The sequence below is a fragment of the Anoplophora glabripennis genome, unplaced genomic scaffold (genome assembly GCF_000390285.2).
Source record: "Anoplophora glabripennis isolate ALB-LARVAE unplaced genomic scaffold, Agla_2.0 scaffold88, whole genome shotgun sequence".
In the NCBI taxonomy this organism is placed as follows: Eukaryota; Metazoa; Arthropoda; class Insecta; order Coleoptera; family Cerambycidae; genus Anoplophora; species Anoplophora glabripennis.
Window position 1 is genome coordinate 753,488 of NW_019416799.1, and position 21,600 is coordinate 775,087.

A 21,600-nucleotide genomic window follows, 5' to 3' on the forward strand; every position below is an offset into this window, starting at 1 on the left:
ACAAATTTGGCCCATGTTTTAAAAATATTGCCATTTAATGCAGATTATAATTATCCAAAAATGAAGCCACTTTTCCTAACTACACTTAACGAGATCCTAAAATTATAATGCTGTAGTCGTTATCAGTTTGCGTTTATACTTAGAAAAGTTGGCCTCAGAACTGGACTCGTGCCAAATTGAAAATGTGGACTTAAATTCTACATTAAGTAGGTAGCGTGTAAATATTACATGCACGTCTGGCGATCTTTTGCAATAAATTTGTTCCAAAAATCAGTAAATTGGTGTTGCGGACACAAAAAATGTTTTAAATGTATTTTCCTTTTATTTTATAATAATAAACGCAAAAAATCGTTTGCTAAATTATTACCTACCGAAATAATGACACCCATTACAATATTTGACAGTTGTTGGAAAGTCACTTCTTGTCAAAGCTATGTATAGTGCTGCCACTACACCGGAAAAGCGCCGAAACATCGATTACACGGATGCCGCGATTTAAAAAAGAGACAACGGCAAACCGCTCATATTTACTCTCCCCATCATCTACCAGTTCGTGACTTTGACACTGTCGAATTTTTCTACACGACACGAACCGCTACCAAAGCTTGACACGAATAATAAGAATGAACGAAAGCGCGGAGATATTCTCGACGCCGAAACTAATAAATGGTGAAGGCGATGGGATAAAAAACATAACAGTTCGAAGACGAGTACCAGTTCCCTCTTCTAGGAAGTTCAACGCCAGCATTCCACCGGCCGAAAGTATGAGAATTAAGATTGGAAACGCCTTGAGCGAGATGCAAGGGAGGCCCAAAACGCACGCTTGCTTCAAGAAGTCCCAAACTGTCGCCGAGATCACTCCCACCAAGAGTAAGGTTAAGAAAAGGTAGGGGTTTCAGCCCTTGTTTCAGTTTTATGTAGTTATTATGACAGCAAACAATTCTTTAAACAAAAACAAAGTGTGTGAATGATTTTTGAACTGAAAATGAGAAATACTTGTTGATTTATAGGAAATTTTATGATGAATTACAATTTCATTACAAATATTTATCAAATTTCGATGTAACGACTTTGATCTTTTCATCCGGGCGTCTGGGCTGTGGAGATTTCGAAACATGGGTGATTTTTCTAATTTTTTTGGTAGAATTGTTGGTATTTGAAACAGGCAAATTTTACACATATCACGATAATACTTTACCTTTACCTAACCAAACTTAATCTAAACGAAACGACACAAATATCTCCAATACCGTTAGAGATAGGTATAGGGAACCTATAACTCAGTTTGCAAGAATTTTAAATTTCCTAACTCAAAGTAAAAATATACTGGGAGTCCCATTTAAAATAACCAAGTTATTGCTGTTTAAAGTTGAGAAAAGTATAAAAGTATCCAGCAGCTTTTTGGACACCCTGTATGATACTAAGTGACGACAAATAACTTATAACTTAACTTAAAATAATTTATAACTTCAACGATCTAAAATACACTCTCTAAAGCTGCTTCCTTAAAATTATTTTTTTATTAGTATTAAATTTCTACGCTAAGTCCTAGATATGCAGAACCTTTAATAAAGTTCACCTATTTTTTATGGTGCTTTCAGAAATGCAGTAAAATACAGGGTGTTCCATTTAAAAATACATAACTTTGATACGCTTCTCCTGGACACCCTGTATATTTTTTAAATGTAGCCGCATTCAACCTACACATACCCACCTAAACAGGTTTCTATAACATTTGCTGTTTGATCCCTAGCCACCGAGGCGTTACTGGTGTCCCACCCTGTATAAATAAAAATACACAATGATCAATCGTGATTCACGTAACCGTAAAACTATTGGTCGATTTCTGTTCGATCCGAGAAAGACCCCTTAACTTTGTATCACTATAAATATATTTGGTAAATATCCAATAAACGAAATTGTCAGTTTTTTTTTCGGTTAAGTACAAATTAATTAGCAAAACCTTGTACTTGTTCGGTAATCTAACCTATTTAGTATCTCCAATAATAACGAAGCTGCTAGTAATGCACACTTGATGTGGGGTGTATTTCGGTCCATCCCGTATTGAATATCAATGCGGTCCGCGATCTTACTGACATTGAATGGCATCACTTCTCGGAATATTAACTACTAAAAAACAGAATACAGTACGGAGATAATATAATGCTTGTTTTGAAAGTATAATTAGTTTTTTTTCTATATGTGCAACATTTTATTCGAGACGATTTCGCCTAATTGAAATGTAAACGGCAATGCATGGCGAATAATTATGTGCCTCGTCCACTTTGGTATTCTATCAGTATTATTTTATGTAATTAGTAACAATTATCCTCTAGCTGTGCGTTTACAAGGAAATAAGTATTCCGCGGAACAAAGGATTATCAGAAGCGAACGCGTATATTCTGAATTGATTAATCGAGACATTTACTGCTATCGGGTGTCCCAAAGTTCGCGCAAGACTTGAAATTTGCGCGGTAATGTGTTGCCAACGAAAAAAAGGCAGCGTGACCACTGTCAGTTCAGGATTATTAAGAATGAAGGTTTGGCAGCTAGAGATTGCAATTTTCGTACAAAATATGGTCGGAATAGTGATTTAACTTCATCAAAAATTTACAAAAACTTGTGTTTTCTATGAAACATCTTGCGAGCGTTTTGGAACACCATTTACAATTAACACAGGCCTACAGCAGGCACCACATCTTCATTTATAAATAGTTTAACGAAAAACTTATATACTGAGTGTGTCCCAGGGTGTAAAAATTTTTCCTAGAGACCCCCCCCCCTCCCTTACGGAGATACAGGCCCCTAAAAGGTGTAAAAAAATTGACATTATTGTGCTACAACTAGTCTGTCCCTGGCAAACCAAATAAACCAAATTGCTTTCATGGGTCAATTTTTAAGGAGTCTTATCTGTTGTCCACCATATTATAAAAAATAGTTAAATTACACAAAGTATTTTAAAAGTTATTTAAAAAAAATCGATTTTCAGGGGCATCCTTTAGAGGCCTGTACCTCTATAACGAGACCCTCTGGGGAAAATTTTTATAGGGACTTGTCATGGTATTCTAACGCCATTTGTGTAAATTCCAGATATTGCCCACATACTCTGGGACACCCTGTATAATTCAGAAGTGATGTTAATTTTACAATTTCTGCCTTTGGCATCTATGTAAACAGCTGGAATTGTTACGATTGTTTTGTAAATATTCAGGCATCCGGTTCTTCTACGCGCGAGAATTTTTGATAAACCTTAAATGGGATTTTCAATATATTGCATAATAATGTAAACTATAAACCAATAATTACAATGCTATTGACGCGGTTAGCTGGTTCTAATAAGAGCGCAACAAACCACCAATAACGTCATAGGTGGAATAACTGGCACTAAAAGAGCGAGATGCGATTTTTACGCATTATGCTGATAAATATGCATATATTTTAACGAGGAGAATTGCACCTGCACAACTGCACCGCCCATACGGAGAGTTGAAATGGGGCGCTAGTGACGTCAGAACGTGCCCGTACCGGTTTCTTGGTACCCCACCTGTGGTAACCTGTTGCCAATTAGGCGTGTGCGTCAATGTGTTTATTATAGCCGAGATGAATCTGGTTAAACTAATCCATAAACAATAATAACGCGAATCGGTTGTGTCGTAATTGCTGTAGATGCAGTAATAATAATGGTAATTAATTTTAATTATTCCTTTTGATAAAAAAAAGTGGTAGCTTATAACCCAGCTGTTTGATGATTTTCGTACTTGTTACTACCAACTGGAAGCTTCAGTGTATTTATTCCTGCATTTTAATATAATCCAGATGCCAGATCCAAAAATTTGACTATCCTAATCTCCAATAGACAATTTATTGAATAGGAAAATTGGAAAAAATTGGTACATGTCGATTAAAGAAAAAGTATACATCTATAAGTGAGTTTGCACCTCTAGGACGATCAAAAATAACATTTAATATCCTAGCCCTAGCCAACACAAAGTCAATTGAGAAAGAAAATTTTGGCCTCACCATGTTTACTTACTTGTAGAAAAAGAACTTTAATGATGAAAAGTTTCTGAACATAATTTTCGAAATAAAAGATGAAATTTGAGGTTGACGACCTTAAGATCTCGAATTTCTACAATTTTGTTTTTCGTAACAAACTGATAAATACAATTTTCTTAAATACAGCTCTTGCAATTACAAAGAAAATCTTACTCTGTGGAAAATAAAAGCTGGTAAACCCCTATTTTAAGTTCTTATTTCGCTCAGATTTTAATTTTTTTTGTTAGAAAGTTCTCTATGAAAACGTCCAAAAAAAAATTTGCCAGTCGTCACTGACCCAGTTAAAAAGCAACAGTTCGTTGCTGGAAAGCAGAACTATATAGTTTATATTCAAAAGTTTAAAATGCGTTTTAGGACTTAGTGTTACTAAATTTAAAAAGTAGTATTCTATGACTTATTACTTTCCTAGTTGCCATCAACCCATTACTTTAAGAACAGCGTCAATATTAGTTCCAAAAACGTTATCTACTACTTAACTATACGAAGATTATTCCTCATTTCGTCGAATAAGATATGATAATTTGATTTCTGGGTAGTGTTAAATTATTGGTGGTCAAAATAATATTATCGTCTTGCCAGTTGTGATTACGAAAATGCTCGGTTTATTTTTTATTTTTTTTGACTGAAGCAAAATAACTCAAAATTATGAAACATTACGAGATATTCAGAAATTTGAAAAGCAACGCAAACTTATTCTTAATCATATCGACATTTCCATGCGCCGAATTGAATTTTACGTCGCTACCTAGAAAAAACTCGACAATAGAATAATTTAAGTAATGCAAAAGCCATTTGTCCTTGAAAGGATACAAGTGATTAATTTGAGGCCAGTTGTACTTAAAGACGCCATATATTCACGACGGTATCTTTTTCGGACAACCGACTGACAACAAAGCAAAAACCCCCGCGCAGACGTTTCGCTTTTGTTTATGATTCTGTTGGCGTTTGAGTAATGATATAACAAATATCAACAATTCTAATCAGTTCCGCGAAATATGCCAACAAATGGGAATTCCACGCGAGGTTAATGATCCACTGACCTATAAGACGCCGTGTATGTTCGTTATCTCCCCGAATTTTCTGTTTTTTTTTTTTTTTTTTTGAGTAAGTAAATAAATAGTAACACATTAATAAAGTGGAGTTCTGAGAATGGGTTAAATAATTTTACTCAGGTGGATATGGGTTTTTGAAAGGACTTGTGCTCGTCCTTGTCTTCTTATTAAGGAAATTATACAAGGTGTATCATTAAGAATGGGACACAACTACGGTTGCGTAACATTTTTAAATGGTCATTTTTTAAAATTAAACGAATCTTAAAAAAATGCACGGTTGTAGATAGAGTAAATTACTGGTGGTAAGCCCAGTCGGTGGAAGTTCTTCAAAGTATACAGATCAATATAAGAAAAAGTTCGCTGTTCTATCAATTACCCAAATCCAAAATATTAAAGAATTTCGAAAATCAAAATGCATGTTTTTCAAAATTTTTTTGGACTTTGTGAAATTGACAGACCAGTGACTTTTTCTTATATTAATCTGCGTACTTTGAAATACTCATAAAAAAATCAGCCATATTCCTAGTTCCTTGTTTCTTTGGCCTCCACCGACTGGGCCAACTGGGATTACTTATTACTTAACACACTCTACATAGAACTTCGAACCTCCACCACCGTAACTCCTATTGTTTTCAGGCTAGCGGTGAAGGCGACCACCGAAGGGGCTGCCAAGGCGACGCTGCACGCAACGCCTCGGCCCGTCGACGAGGAGACGCCGGTGGCGTCGTCGACGGCGGGACGCTGTCCGAGGGAGAGGGCGGTGTGCGCCGTCTACCAGCGGCTGCTGCTCTGCGTTTGGCGCCGCAGTAGGGAGCGCCTCGCGACGCTCTCTGAGTCATGTGGGCGCCAGCAAGACCAGGTTTGTCACCTCTTCGCGCGGTGTATCGCGAGCGCCCCCTCGGCCCCCAGGTGGAGGTGCCGGGGTCGCGGTTTAATTGAAATCGGCTATACAGGGGCTACGGTTCAGGGCTGATAGCCGGACGAATGATTTAACATTACCGTAATTATGTACAGTGCAATGTTTGTTGATTTAGAATCCCAAGAAAAGAATAAGCCAATAAAGTTCTGTTATCGGAACTACTGTAACAATTTACCGCGACTAAGGCGTGCCTTGAAATTTTCCGACAATGTCTTTCTATCTTGGTTATCGAATGTAAGTAATACCAATAATGTGACGCAGGGGTCTTGGAATTCTATCTTAACAAATATCGTAGGACAGTACACTGTAATAAAAATTCACTCAATTTTACTCAATAACGTATCAATTTCTGTCCATATCCGATTGAGTTAAATATTCACTCTATTAGTATGAGCACAACTAAAATTTTATGAGTGAAATTATTGCAATAGAATTGAGTGAATTTTACTTAAACCCAAGTTTCTGCTAACTCTCAAGTGAATGACATTTGACTCAATTCTGAGTATGTAAAACCAATTAAGAGATCATTTTTCCCTATATTTAACTATTATTGAGAAAATCGTTGCGCCTTTTCAGGGTCATTAACAGATCAAAGATATCTGCGCTGCCGTTCCTGAAATATTGTAAAAAAAAACTGAAAATAGCGATTTTAGCAAGTATCGTTTAGCGTCTTTATTTCACAATAAAAAGAGCTGAAATTTGGTACTGGTACTGGTACTACTATAATACACTTAATATATTTCAATTGTATTTTACAAATGTAGCATGGAATATAAAAGCAATCAACAAATATTGTTTACATAATGACTGTTAAGTCGATTATGGTTTTCGTAGAAACACTTTGCATGATGACTTACAGATTTGACCTCTTCTTCGACGGCGACGATTAGAAGAATTTTTCGAACTTGGATGATGGCACTTTCTACTTATTTTAATCATATAACGTTTCATGGATATCGCAAATAATATTTCCGGGAAAACTATCCGTATTTTGATTTTTTTAAGCCAGAGTTTTCTTATTTTTAGTCCAATCAATCTGTCACGCCCTAATGTTAAATTTATAAAAATACCACCTGGACAAACATATGGTGATATAGGAAACAAAATTCTAAGAAAGATGGTGTTTTTTCCTGAGTCGCAAAAACGGCAAAGTTAACCTAAAAAATTCATAATCGTCAAAAAAACGGTTTTTCGCTAATAAAAAAAACTCCAATCGAAATAAGTTAAATGAGAAAGTTGTAGTTAAAAAACCTATCCATCAATATATCTTTTGCTATATTACTTTTCGAGATTTTTATCGAAAAAACCGTCAAAAATCGACTTTAGGCGGTTTTTTCGATATATCTCGAAAAGTAAGATAGCAATCGATATTTTAAAAATACGAATCGATAGGTTTTTTTAATAGCTATAACTTTCTCGTTTAACTTTTTTCGATTGGAGTTCAAGTTTATTTTTTATTAGCGAAAAACTGTATTTTTGACGTTTATGAACTTTTTTCCTAGATCGCCGTCTTTTTTGTTTCCAGGTGGTATTTTTTATAAGCTCTTCTACCTATTGATTGGACTATTTTTGATTTATACACAAGTTAATCATGACATAAACGAGTTTTTGTTTAATATCCCTGTTTACACTGCTAGCCATCTCAGTTACGTAGTTTTCAAAATTATCCACCGCCAAATATATTTCGAAGAATAAATTAAACGTTGTCTAGCTTTTTAATATCGGGATCACTCATTCGCTGCTTGTTATGACTGTGCGCCGTCTAGCTATAGTCGCGGCGCTCGGCGTCGGCATCATATTACTTCAGGCGGCGGTCGTGTGACTCAATACTCAAAATAAAGATTATGTACCCAGGATCACACGAAAATAATGGGTTTTATTAGTGCAGCCGATAATAGCGCCGATGATTCTCATCTAAGTTCGCACGTCTTTTAAACTAAGACTACTTAGTGGTCACTGTGACGTATTTTACAATATGTATAGAAATAAGTTAATTTGGCATCAAATATAACACCCAATGACAGAACCGGGTCTGTACAACACATGATTACCCTAATTTGTAGCAAAAGCGAATAAGTTATACATTTTTATTGTCACATCGTATACCGAGTCCAATCTGTGCTGAAGTTTTTCACACAGATATACCACAGAGTTGTGACAAGCGTATATTTTCGAATCATCAACAAACAGGAAAAAATGGAAGTTAAAGTTATTCGCTTCGTCATTAATTAACAGATTAAAAATTAGGGGGCCAAGTGTCGAACCCTGAGGCACGCCTGAGGATCACATCACTTGACTTATTCGTTCGGAAATTTCGGTAATAAATTGGGTAACACAGACTAGAATGCATACATTTTTAAGTCTCTTTATTGCTGAAGGTATTTGGTTTGTTTCAAGTTACAAAAAAAGAAAAGCAACTATGCAAATAACTTTTTATACATATCGCAAATGTGCACTTTTGATTTTATGTACTAACATACAACAAAAGTACATTATTCTGAAGCTGTTCGTCAAAGCTGTATGCCAAATTTGAATGATACCATTTCAACTCTTTTTTTTGTGATGATGTGTGTAAAACCAATCGCGAGCTGTAGGAATCATTTTCCATGAACAAATCATGGTGGTATCAATTTACATCAATAATTACATGACAATGTTAACAGCACAATAACATGCCACGAAATATCATATTTACGTAAATATAGTTTTGCTTGCGAAATGTGGTTATGTGTCACAAGATTACTAATTGAAATTACGTGAAATAACTAAAACGGTTATTATTACGGCGATTGAAGGCTGATCGGGAATAACCACAGACACAAACCGTTTCCGAAAGTTGAGCAAATTATTATTATTGCCACCAAAACCTTTGTTACAGATTTTGCACACCAGATTCGACTTTTCGCAAATCAAATTCCCCCTTTTGCAAATGAAATACGTACTTTGGTAAGCTCATTCAAAGAAACCTATTGGAAGAATTGGTGAAAGATGATTTGTTTTTCCATCGAGGTGAATTTGATTTGCAAAAAGTTAGACATTACCTGAAAATGAAAATCCAAAAATTAAAAAAGATAGCTGGGTGTCGATAATTGATATTTCAGGATGGAAAAAGGCGAAACGATTGATTAGTGCTAGACTAAAGTTTCTGTGTACATTTCCCAGATAACTCAGCTGGAAATGCAGGTGGACGTTTTGAAAAACTTAAGAATTTCCGAAAGCCAAAAGAGGAGCGAGGCTCTGAACGAAAGCCAGCAGCTGAGGAAGAAATTGGAAATTTTTGAACAGGAAAACGTCGTACTACACCAGGTGAGCAAGCAACGGTACTTACATTAAAACAGCTACAAGAATTAATCGTGCTGATTTAAAAACGCAGAAACTGGCGAGTGTTCATGAGGAACTCGAAATCACCGAGGAAAATCTGAAACTGACCAGGGCAGACCTGAAAAAGAGCTCGGAGCAGATCGCGAAGATGCAGGATTTGCTTAAGAGGAAGAAGGAAGAAAGACTGGAACTGCTGTCGAAGGTAACTAAATCTAATTTAACTTTTAAGTAAAAATAAACATTGAACCGTCGGTAAAAAGTCGTGTTCGAGGAAAAGTGATGAGGCAGGAATCTCTTAACTGCTATTTTAACCATCTTCGATTTTTTTTGCCCAACCGGTTTAAGATGAGGAATTGCAGATGATATAAAATTGTAATATTCTGGTGGTCGGCGGCTGTCGTTTCTTGGAAGCAACGGTACAACGGGCAAAAATTCTAAATCGATTGGCGCTAAAACATAGTTGTAGTCGGCAGGAATTTGCACAGCGTTTAATTTTAAAATGTTATGGTTCCTCTACCGTACACTTTTTCTGGGTTCTAAGTAGCCAGAAAACTTTCTAAGCGGCTGCAATTAAGGTCATACTGTACTTTGAGTTACTATAGTAGTCACCCCTTTAAGGTGTGTAGGATCTCCTAATCTAGACAAAATAGAAAGTCGGTTGAATTACAGAAAAATGCTGTATTTTCAAGCAATTATGATTGTGATTTCATTTTTTAATTTAAACTTCAATACAATACGGTTTAAGTTTCTATGTTTCCGTTTGGTGTTCTAAAAGTTTGCTATATCTTATTTCCCAGTTTTTTTTTCAACCATCATTTTTATTTATCAGGCTACTTGAAATATGGAATTATATTTTTTAAACGCTTGTAACTTCTAAACATAGAGCTTGTAGAACACCCTGTATAGTAATCCTTATTATTTTTTCTGTGTGGGCAGTACATAATTGTTAGTATATCGCACCTTCTTGACCTACCACAAATTTATACATATGTAACTATCTGGAAAAGCCCAGTATTCCATTTGAACTCGAACCAGTCTTCGAGGGAAACTTGCGGTTGGTTCCGTTGGTTATCGCCGATAATATTTCTGCCGTTTCCGGTTTTCCCACCCAACGATTATTCTTGAAAGTTACTTCGGTAGCCTTTGTTCGTACAGTTCCCGTAAATTAATAAATCATATAGGCCAATCCTCGATCAACGGAGATTTGTTCGCATTCTAATCGCTCTTATCGAATTTCGAGTTGCAACGGGGAAGTCCCTTAAGTCGTAAGAAGTGACACATGGATAATTGGTTCGCTTTTTGTTTTACTGTTTGGTGGTACTATGACCCCTCGACAGGCAGGATTGTTCCAGCAACCAGGAACTGTTGGTTCAGCTTCTTGTGGTGTGCTATACTCGATAGCTTAGAATCTTGGTTATCGTAATTAGTCCAGCAGGTATCTGTAGAAGACAGTATATAAAAATGAGGTTTATCTTTGTTCTTATTGTGGGTCACATTATATTTTTATTATTCGTTATATCTTCTGTAGTGTTTAACAGTAAAAAGTATAGTATATTTTGACATCTGGAATTGCCCAATAATAATATTTATTAAAATACAGAAAATGAATGTGCCCACCTCGTGCAAAGACCTTAGAGAAGTCAATATTCAGATAAGTAAGGTAGCATAAAAACGGTGATAAAAAAGTGTTGTTTGAAGGTCGAAGGCAGGTGCTGATCTGCAAGATGATTAATCGTGACCGACCGATCGAATTGGTCTCAAAATTATAGTGTCCTATAAAACTTAAATAGGTATCCGGAGATATCTAGCGGAAGCTGGTAATAGCAGTATCTGTAGAGGGTTGCAAATCTTTCCCTGCAGGGTGTTTAACAAGAGTGTAGCGTTTTTAAATTTTAAAGTATATTTCTTCTGAGTATATTTTTAACCCATTTTGATTTTCCTGTACAGTTCTGCAGACAAACTGTCCTGCATTTCAACTGAAAGATCCTATGCTGTTTTGTCAACACTCGTGGACTTTTCTTGGAAAAACACCTGCAATCAATTTCGAACGAAAATTTATATTCAGTAACTGCTCACGTTTTTTTCTGCCAATGCAAATCGACTATGAAAAAATCCGCATTGACGCAAAACCTGCTTTTGCGTTTCTCTCTTAAAGCTAAACGTTCTTTTATGCATAATGGGGAAGGTGTATTACCGGTAATGCGTTATTATAAATTCAGAAGTATGTGGATCTGTTTAAAACCGCATGCATGCGGGGGCGTTCTGATGATGTTCTTAGTCCTGGAATTCCCCATAGCCTTCACGCAGAACCACCGCCAAGGTCGTTCAAAATTTCTTGGTACGAGGTTAAAAATTTTGCTTTCGGTACGGTTCATTGACGTTCCTGTAAATACTGTGGACGCGGTATGATTAATAATAAAAAAAAATCGTCCAATTTTCCTGGTCTATTTAACTAGGTTTTCAATCCCTGCAAACGTTTCCAAAGCGTTCGAGTAATATATCGAATAGTCCTCCAGCCACACCTAGATTTTTTTGATGTCATTGTGGTAGAGTCAGGTGCTTATTTCTTGTTAACCATAATTTCGCGCGAACGGGCTATTATTTTTATGCATATTGTGAAATAAAGCCACGCCGAAATTGATTAATGATATGTAGCGGCAACGTCTACAGAAATATTTTTCAAAGGCCATTTACAATTCTAATTAGGTAGAATGTCGTACTTAGTCTTTTTCTCCGAAATAAAAGATCGGAGAAGGTAATTGTGCAGTTTTATGCAAGAAAATGTGGCATAATAGCTTTTGCGTTTTTGATGGATGGTACTGGGTGTTTTCTTGATAATACGGATACGACTATGTACATGTCCTTACTAATTTTTTATGTTAAAGGATATTAGTGGTTATTCTGAAGAAATATCGAAGGTGTCTTAAGAAAAACAAACATATAGTTTGAATATAAAGACGGATGCAAATTAATTCTAAAATTTTTAAGTATTATCACCAAACATAGACCCGTTTCGAACATATTAGTTCTCATCATTATGCCATAAGTGAGACAACCGACTTATGAGAGGTTATATCTCACCCACACACAATTTGCACTTGAATTTCATCAGATTTTGAACGACATGTCCCATTTTTAGCACAGTGTCGTAGTTTAGCTCGTAAATGTCATAAAATGCAATGTCGCGCAAACACCATAGTCCCTGATGGATAAATTGGGCTGGCGCTGATATTTCTCAGAGGTCAAGACGTATCTGCCGCCTTAAGGTGAATGGGTGTGTAGGAAATGTAACTAATCCGAGCCGAAATCGGCTCTGGAAATCCCCATCGGTTTGCGGTTTCTTGAATGAAACGTCTGCTCGTACTATTTATTAACTTATAGTAATATTCGATTGCTTTATTTTTTTAAGGAAATCCCACAATCTAATTAAGCTTATTTAATCAGCGGGTTTTCACTTCTTGGCGCTTCCGTTGTCTAGTTCGGAATGCAACTTGCGTCTATCGGATAGTGTGGCATGTGATGTAATCGTCCTCCTCGATATCCCGCTCGGTCTGTGGCTTTTAGGTGAAATGGTGCAGTTCGGATGTAGGAAAACCTGTGTTAATCGGCGTAAATGATGGGATATTCCGAAATAAGATCGGATCTGAAATGGTGTGCATCATGTATATGCCCTTATACGATTAATTATTTATTTCCCAACAGACTTAATCCAACAGGCAACTCGCATATATTTTTTGTGTTGAAATAATTTATAACCTTGTATAATCTCCTAGTGAAACTATTAGAAATCTCTTTAGTTAATTAATCATTATTTTTTTAAAGTTGCCGCGCTAATTCGTGACGTCATTTAGTGCGATCAAGAATTTAATGGATACATGACACATGACAGGGATAATAGAGTTAAAATATTGATAAAAAATTCATGACTATAGTATAAGTTCGAAATTTCTAACGATAGTAACCAAATTTAGGTTGTTTCACGTTCTCTTAAAAAAATGAAATGGCTGGATAAATCTTTTCTAGGTTAGTTTAAAGATTATAAAAATAACTACATTTTGACGCCAAAAAGGGTTCTATATCTTTTTCTGTTATCAAGTTATTCGCAAATTAGAGAGCAAAAAATAAATAATGATAATGAATTGAGGAACACGACGCTAACGAAAAGATATTTAATTACCGAATTAAAATGCGTTTATAAAAGAACCTACCTAAGCACGCAATGAAGGTTAAATTCCTGTATTGAAAATAATGGTATGCATTTCGAGCAATTATAAACATATTTACTTTTGTTAAAATTTAATTGTTCTTTCGTTACATAATATCAATATCTGTTTGTTATTGTTTTTGTTATTATTTTCAAGACTGTTATTGTCTCACTCATTTGCGTGAGTTTAGGGTATACGTGTTTCGTAGTGATCTAGCAATGGTTTTATCACTCTCTCTAAAACCATAAGAATAACAAGGACAAATATAGTAATGTGAGCAACCTGAGTGATGTTTTGTAGACTTTTTTTAACAGAATTTATTGTTTCTACCAAAGCAAATGCTTTTAAGTATGAAACAAATACTTCAAAGTAATAAACATAGTTATTAGAGGTATTGCTTCGAAAACATATAGCAAAGTATTTGCAACTGTTTATTTACGAGAGCCATTGATTTCAAATTTGGTATAAAATTTGAAGAAAAAATAACAAGTGCAATTTTCGAGTTTTTTTACGAATAAGAATGCTGGTGTTAAAAAAAACAAATATTTTCAGTATTATAATTCTATTTTTCATTAGTGGTAAACATATTTTCTTATACGTTCTAAACATCTGGCTCTTTAATTTTCAACGAATCTTAAGCTTTTATTGATTTATGTACATAATATGTAAACAAAATTTTATTTTTATTTGTGACTGTGACTTAAGTGGCAAATATTGTTGTCTAAACTTTAAGTTTACCACTAAATTCGAAAGGTATATGGGAGCATGTAGAACTTATTGTACATTCTATTTTGTGTGATCTCTATGAATAAATTTTATTATTTATTGATCTTGAAACCTCCACAAAAGACAGGTACTTCACCAATGTTACAATACACTTTTCCAAAGGCCGAAACAAGGTCACCGTGTTTTCGTCGCCGTTAATTGCGCTTATAATCTCTCTAAATCGTCCCATTAGCCAACCTGTCTTTACGTATCGGGGTTTTCTTGGAAATATCTGAATTTTTAAGAGGCAAGGGATTTTATAAAACGTTCTCTAACGCTTAATAGTCCAGACGGTATGTGTTTCAAAAAGTCCTTATTTGAGTGAATCGTATATCGACGGAGATTTTTGGCTTTTTGGCTTTCCAATATCTGTAGAAATGAAAATTTTTCTATGCGCATAAAAAAAACGTGGGCTTAACTTTTGGCGGCACAATATGTTAAAAAAATTCGAAATATGTCATATTTTTCTTCGTATTTAATTATGTATCTTTTCAAGAATATTCACAAAGTTATTCTAATTGTTTATAAATACAAAAATTCGACCAATGTTTAAACAAGCGCCAGAGCTCTCCTAATTGGCGGATCCGAATTTTTCAAAAAGCGTTTGAAAGCTAGAGGGCCCTTCTATATGTGATTAAATTTTCAAGTATCTGAGGGCCTTGGTTTTTGCTGTGCAAAATTTTGAAAATTTGCAAATTTTTTTTCAAAATCTGGATTGTAAAATTATTATGCAAAATCTATGGAACGGATTTTGATGAAATTTGGTGTGATGATTCTACATAACATGAAGTTTTCTTGAGCCAAGTATGGAGGTCCTATACCCAATTTAAAGATCCCAAAAAAATTCCCTAAAAAGTAATTTTTTTTAACCCCATTTTTGGCAATTTTTTCGATTTTTACCATAATAATCATGATTCATTCGAGTTGTAACCAGTCATATTTTGTAAAAAAATTAATTACAAACATTTTTTCCTCTTCCATTTTCGCCTAAAATCAACTCTTGAAAAGATACATAATTAAATAGGAAGAAAAATATGACATTTTACGAATTTTTTTAACATATTGTGCCGCCAAAAGTTAAGCCCATTTTTTTTTATGCGCTTAGAAAAATTTTCATTTCTAGTGATATTTGAAAGCCAAAAAGCCGAAAATCTCCGTGGCTATACGATTCACCCAAACCAAAACAGATATCGCCTAGTCTATAACCGGAATCTGTCCCAACCCGCGAATAATTGCGTTTCAGAATTAAATTATTTCTTAAACTGGTTTAATCAATCTCTCGAATGATCCTCAATTCGATAGACTGTAAATGTTATAAATTAATTACATCTCCGATTTCACAGCAGAGCGACTGCTGTCAGGACCGGCCCCAATTGGGTGGCCAGAGGCTCGCTGAAATCTTATTGGCCGGAAATTCGGAAAGATGGCTACTAAGGATTTTTTTTTCGGGAGAATTGGAAACAGCGTTAAATTTAACTGTTAGAGTTGCACGTATTCATCCTATAGACATCCTATTGCTGGTTGCTTTTCCGTTTGGCTTCCAGATGAACTTCATATAATAAATTTATCAAACTTTTTTCCTCCTACGGAATATGGGCCAAGAGAAAACAAATTTCCGTGGACCATCATGAGCTATATTTTCCAGGAATTTCCAGGAATCTGTGATAGCTTCTCGTAAACAGAAAACTGCGACATCCCGCTCAATATACAGTACGAATCCTCGGAAATGTACATGTTAGTTTTTGTGCAGATATTGACGTAGAATAAAACCCTAAGCTAATGATAATGTGAAACCCCTTTCACCCTGCACACATCGATTTCCGCTTTCGTTAAAAATACATCCGCAGGACGATTAGCCCCTCGTAAGGGCTGAAAGTCGGAGAATATTAAAAAGCTATCAGGTATTGTACCTGGGGCGTGCATGTAGACCAAACGGCGCTTGCTGCTTTACCGTGTGGCGCCCCATAGAGGCGTCTGTTAGTCATCACGCATGGACTTCCTTTTCCGGAAGGGCTAATTTACCTCGAGACCGGGAAACCTAAAATACCTCCCCCTGCGCTCGATACGGTTTTTCTTGTGGAGTGCTTCGGAAAACGCGTAACTGAATTAGAAACGTCTTTGGACTAGAGGTTCAAAATTTTTGGAAAAGTTGGTCGTTTAGAGAAAGCGTTTATTTTTCCAGAAAAATTGGGGAAAAAATAGGAAAGTCAAGGATATACAGGATTCTAGCCGCTATGTCGATATAAATAATATATGGAACACCTAATTACTCATATTTAACTCGTATGGAGTAAAACCGAAAGACAGAGGGCAATATTGACGCGCAACGGCGATGACACATAAGCATTGGGGGGTTGGGGGTGGCGTAATTACAGGAGCGGGTGCGGTGACTCACCCGATCTCTTTTCCCTTTCATCCTTGGTTCTCCGTATCTTTTATGTAATTTTTGCGATTTCCGCGAATCGAGATGAGTAACAGTTTGATTACATATTCTGTGCTGGTTTTTACATTAACGATAATTTAGAGTCTAAAAATAGAATGTAAATATTAATGAGATGCTTACCTGTGTAAATGCGACTCTTCGTTCTGAATTTTATAATGTTTGGAACGAAATTATTGAATTGTGTTTGAATACTGAAATTTTATGGGAATACAAAGGACATGCCTGACATACCTATATCAGCAGCTAGCAAATGCGTTTTTAAGAAACCTGTTTGTGTTGTTGAATTTAAATAATGGTGATTGGTCGTTGCATTAAATTGTACACACACACACTCACAAAACATTTTATTATAGTATTTTTATTTGTATTCACTCAAAGTTAACAAAATTAAGACAAGATTTAAGTTAATATTTGTCCTGTTTTTATATAATTAACTAGCTGATAAGCTGATTAACGTCAATGATTTTAGCTACCAATCAAATAATTTGTATTTCATATAAATACGTTAATTATTAGCCGTAGATTCATGTTTTCTGATTCTAAGAATAAAATAAGATAAAAAATTTCTGGAAATGGAAATAACGACCGGCATTTGTTTCGATTTTCAAGTCCAGAAGTATCAGGCTCTTTTTATTTTAGATACTGTAAAGACGTCTGCTGATTTAGGACAATATAGCTAATATTGGTATAACAATTGATTTTTTACTACATTGAGCAGCATTGACAATTAGAGTACGACAAACTTCGACGGTAGACAGACATCCAATAAGTCGTTTGTCGATTGTCTCACTTGTGGCAGTTGATGAGAACTAATAAGTTTGAAACCGGCCCTTCTGCAGACGAATGATTTTATTTATTTACTAGTAGTCCAAGCATTATAGAGAAATGCTTACAGAAATTATTACCTGGAAAAAAAATATGACCATATAGAAAATTAAATTTTAAATTGAGTTTCTTATTCTTTAAACTCGATCCAATATGGCGAACATGGTTAAAAAAAATCGCAAAGTTGAAAAAAACGGTTTTTCTAAAATAACTAAAAATATAGCACGGATTGAAAAATTTTAAATGAGAAAGTTGTAGGTTTTAAAAAGATCTATCGACTGATTTTTTGAAAGTATCGATTGTTTTGTTACTTTTCGAGATATATCGAAAAAACCGTTAAAAATCTTCTCTTTTCGCTTCTTCTATAACTCGTTTACATTTACGTGCCCATATTTGCTATTTACTGCAAGCATAGCCCGCGGCAAGCCAAAAAAGTACATTTTTGAAAAATTTAAAAATATTAATTATTTTTCGATATATCGATTTTTTGAAAAAAAAGGCGCTCTCGAAAATTGGCCAGATCTTCTCAGCGGATAGCCCTACAGTAACGATTTTCGGTTTATTTTCTTCGTAAAGAGTTATATTATCATACTGTTAAAAAATGTTGACGATTTTATTAATTTTAAGGATCAAAAAATGACTGAAAAAGTTGCACTTTTTTGGGTATGTAACTATTTCAATTTTTATTTTATGAAAATGACTTTTAAAGAAAGAAAACTAAACATTTACGGGTCTATTTTGCTTCTAAGGCGAAAATGCTATAATATTCGTGTTTAGCTACCCCAGATTAAGTACAAAAAAATAATAAAAATTGAAATAGTTATTTGAAAAAAACATACCCAAAAAAAGTTTCAGTCATTTTTTGATCCTTAAAATTAATAAAATCGTCAACATTTTTTAACAGTATGATAATATAACTCTTTACGAAGAAAATAAACCGAAAATCGTTACTGTAGGGCTATCCGCTAGAAGATCTGGCCAATTTTCGAGAGCGCCTTTTTTTTCAAAAAATCGATATATCTCGAAAAATAATTAATATTTTTAAATTTTTCAAAAATGTACTTTTTTAGATTGCGGTGGGCTATGCTTGCAGTAAACAGCAAATATGGGCACGTAAATGTAAACGAGTTATAGAAGAATAGAAAAATGAAGATTTTTAACGGTTTTTTCGATATATCTCGAAAAGTAACAAAGCAATCGATACTTTCAAAAAATCAGTCGATAGATCTTTTTAAAACCTACAACTTTCTCATTTAAAATTTTTCAATCCGTGCTATATTTTTTTAGTTATTTTAGAAAAACCGTTTTTTCAACTTTGCGATTTTTTTTAACCATGTTCACCATATTGGATCGAGTTTAAAAGAACAAGAAACTCAATTTAAAATTTAATTTTCTATACGGTCATATTTTTTTTGTCCAGGTAATAATTTCTGCAAATTTAACATTAATCCGTGACAGAATGCTTGGACTATAGTAGATACAAGGCAATTCTGTGACCCAGTAGACATTGCATTGCATTGACAATCAAGATATGATATATTTTTAAGGTTATATCTCACATAAATTAATTAAAACTGATATTTCTACCGTTTTGTCTAATATTTTTAACTTTCAGACTTATATTTACCAATTTTTTATCCGATTAAGATATTGTAGCATTCTACTTTATTTTTGGAATTTTTCACACAATCCATTCGTCCATATAACTTGACCAATTTTTTGTTGACCAAGATTTGTAAAACAGTTCTGTTCTAATTCCATGAAAATAAAACAAAGCAACATTCCAAACATAAATAAAAGTTTTCCTCCTGTTATAACGAAATATGATTATTGTAATTGTACAACTTTTAGATATCCACTCAAGAATACGAAATACTGAAACAAAATTCAGTAGCGTCTCAGTTAGAAGAACAACTGAAGACGACAGAAAGAAACCTTCACAATACCGAATCAAGCTTCAAAGCGAAGCAAGAAGAATATAGCGAAGCCGTTCTGTAAGTGTGCTCTTTGGAGGATGGGACAACCATTTTAACCTCAATTTGTTATTCACAAACGTCTATTTTTAGGCAGTGGCAGAATGAGGCGAATCTGAATTGTTCCCTAAACGAGCAGCTGCTCACTCTGCAAGAAACCAAGGTGAATCTCGAGAATCAAGCGAAAGATTTGGAGAATCAGCTGGAGGAATATTCTAAGTCTTGCGAAGAGTTGATAGATGAAAATCTATCGATGAGATGTAGTTTACATGAAGTTACGCTGGAATTGTGCGAGGTAAAAAAGCAGACGTGGCTTAAAAATGCCAGGGAGATAGCCTCGTTGTCCTTATTTGCTCTACAGAAGGTTGCGTATGTTCTGCTGCCGGCATATCTAGATCGTCCCGTGAAATAGGTATTATGTATTATATTAGTATTGTTAAAAGTTTACAAATCTATATTTATATTTTCATTTTTTATGTTTATTAATTGTATACTTGTCATTTTTGAGAAGTTTAATATTGATCGAGGACAACACATAATTTTTTTGCTTCGAGGATTAGTTTGTGTGATATGAATTGTATTTAAAGATGAGCTGACGTAAGCAGTAAGTATGAATTACACAGCTCCACAAAAAAGAAAAGTTGTGTAGCATCGACGTGAGTACATAGATTTTGTGTATTTTTTTATGCTGAATCCGAATTCGTAGTTCAAAGATCAAATAAGGACTGTTAATGTAAAATAACATGAAAAACCATAGTTTTGTATTTTATACTACCAAATACATATAAATCTAGGTTGATAGACAACATACCAACAAAAAACATATAATACAACTTACCCCTCAAAGGGTTGGAAAGCACTTCCAGACCAGGGTCCCACTTACCCCTTTAAATCACACATTTTTCTATTGAATATTTTTGCCTGAATTTTGTTGCCTCGGGTTTTTGGGGTCGCTGATTACGAATCTGAAGGCTGAATAAAAAAATTCCTTAATAAAAAATTGATCCAATATACAGGGTGTGTCACTGAACACTTCCGCTACCAATATCTCCGAAATTAAATTTATTTTAGTTCCGCAAATGGGTTGTTAGTTTAAATCTTTCTGTATAGATGGCGCGGCGATACTAAAAAAATTTTTGATCCCTGGAACGTGGAGATACAGTCCACGCCACGCCATCTATACAGAAAGATTTGAACTAAGAGTTCTAACTACAATTTGAAGCTATTAGAGGGACCTAACAACCACAATTTCCTGAACTAAAATAAATTTGTTCATTTCGGAGATATTGGCAGCAGGACTGTTAAATGGCTCATCCTGTATATTCAGCAAACAAAATTTGAAGATATAGCTGAAACTTGGTAGTTTTCAAAGTCGCCAATCGCGAATATAATCTTAAATCCAAAATGGCGGACCCATTGTGGCAGATTGAAAAGTACCATAGAAAATGGCATTTAAACACAGTGGCGTACCTAGAACTTTTGCCGCCCGGGGCGGTCTCCAATTTGCCGCCCTTTCTAAGTCAATCAAATGGTGGTTTTTATAAATTAATAAACATAAATAAATAATTAGTAGTATAGAGTAGTAGGTACATAGAACATCTACTCGAGGTCGGCACCATTGATGTCTGTATCCGAGCAAAATTTTTAGAGATAATATTTTCAACCCTACATTGAAAAAATATTCGAAATCATATAGTAATTCATGATTCCTAGAAATCGAATAGAAAACTTATGATTTGAACAATTTGTTTTTTTACAACTAAAACTAATTATAAAAATGCCGCCCCAAAATATGTGCCGCTCGGTGCATGAACACCTAGGTCGCCCGATTTAAATCCAATAGACTTTTTTTTGGAATCATCCAAGAGTTAATTTATTCAACAGCCTTACATAGCAGAAAGGGACTTTTGCTAAGACATCTCACATGACAGGAATATATTTGATGAAAGTAAACATTTTATTTTATTTTAAATTTGTAACTTGCTTTTCTTTACGCTGTGACCAACTAGTAAATTCATGAAACAATTTGAGAGCGATTAAT

General features: G+C 34.7%; 1 protein-coding gene across 1 annotated transcript; it reads left to right on the plus strand.

Moving 5' to 3' along the window:
* The first annotated feature begins 623 nt into the window (after positions 1-623).
* Positions 624-19,971, plus strand: LOC108911984 (kinesin heavy chain-like). Its single transcript, XM_018717079.1, has 6 exons — positions 624-886; positions 5,745-5,967; positions 9,190-9,333; positions 9,401-9,550; positions 19,438-19,580; positions 19,653-19,971. The coding sequence occupies exons 1-6, from the start codon at positions 624-626 to the stop codon at positions 19,969-19,971; spliced, it is 1,242 nt and encodes a 413-aa protein (XP_018572595.1).
* Positions 19,972-21,600: the final 1,629 nt, after the last annotated feature.

What these genes read in the sequence shown, in the direction of transcription:
- LOC108911984 (XM_018717079.1), top strand. Translation starts at nt 624, where the DNA reads ATGAACGAAAGCGCGGAGATATTCTCGACGCCGAAACTAATAAATGGT. An exon ending in AAAACGTCGTACTACACCAG is followed by an intron (nt 9,334 to 9,400) that starts GTGAGCAAGCAA and finishes TTAAAAACGCAG; the next exon opens with AAACTGGCGAGTGTTCATGA. An exon ending in GAATATAGCGAAGCCGTTCT is followed by an intron (nt 19,581 to 19,652) that starts GTAAGTGTGCTC and finishes GTCTATTTTTAG; the next exon opens with GCAGTGGCAGAATGAGGCGA.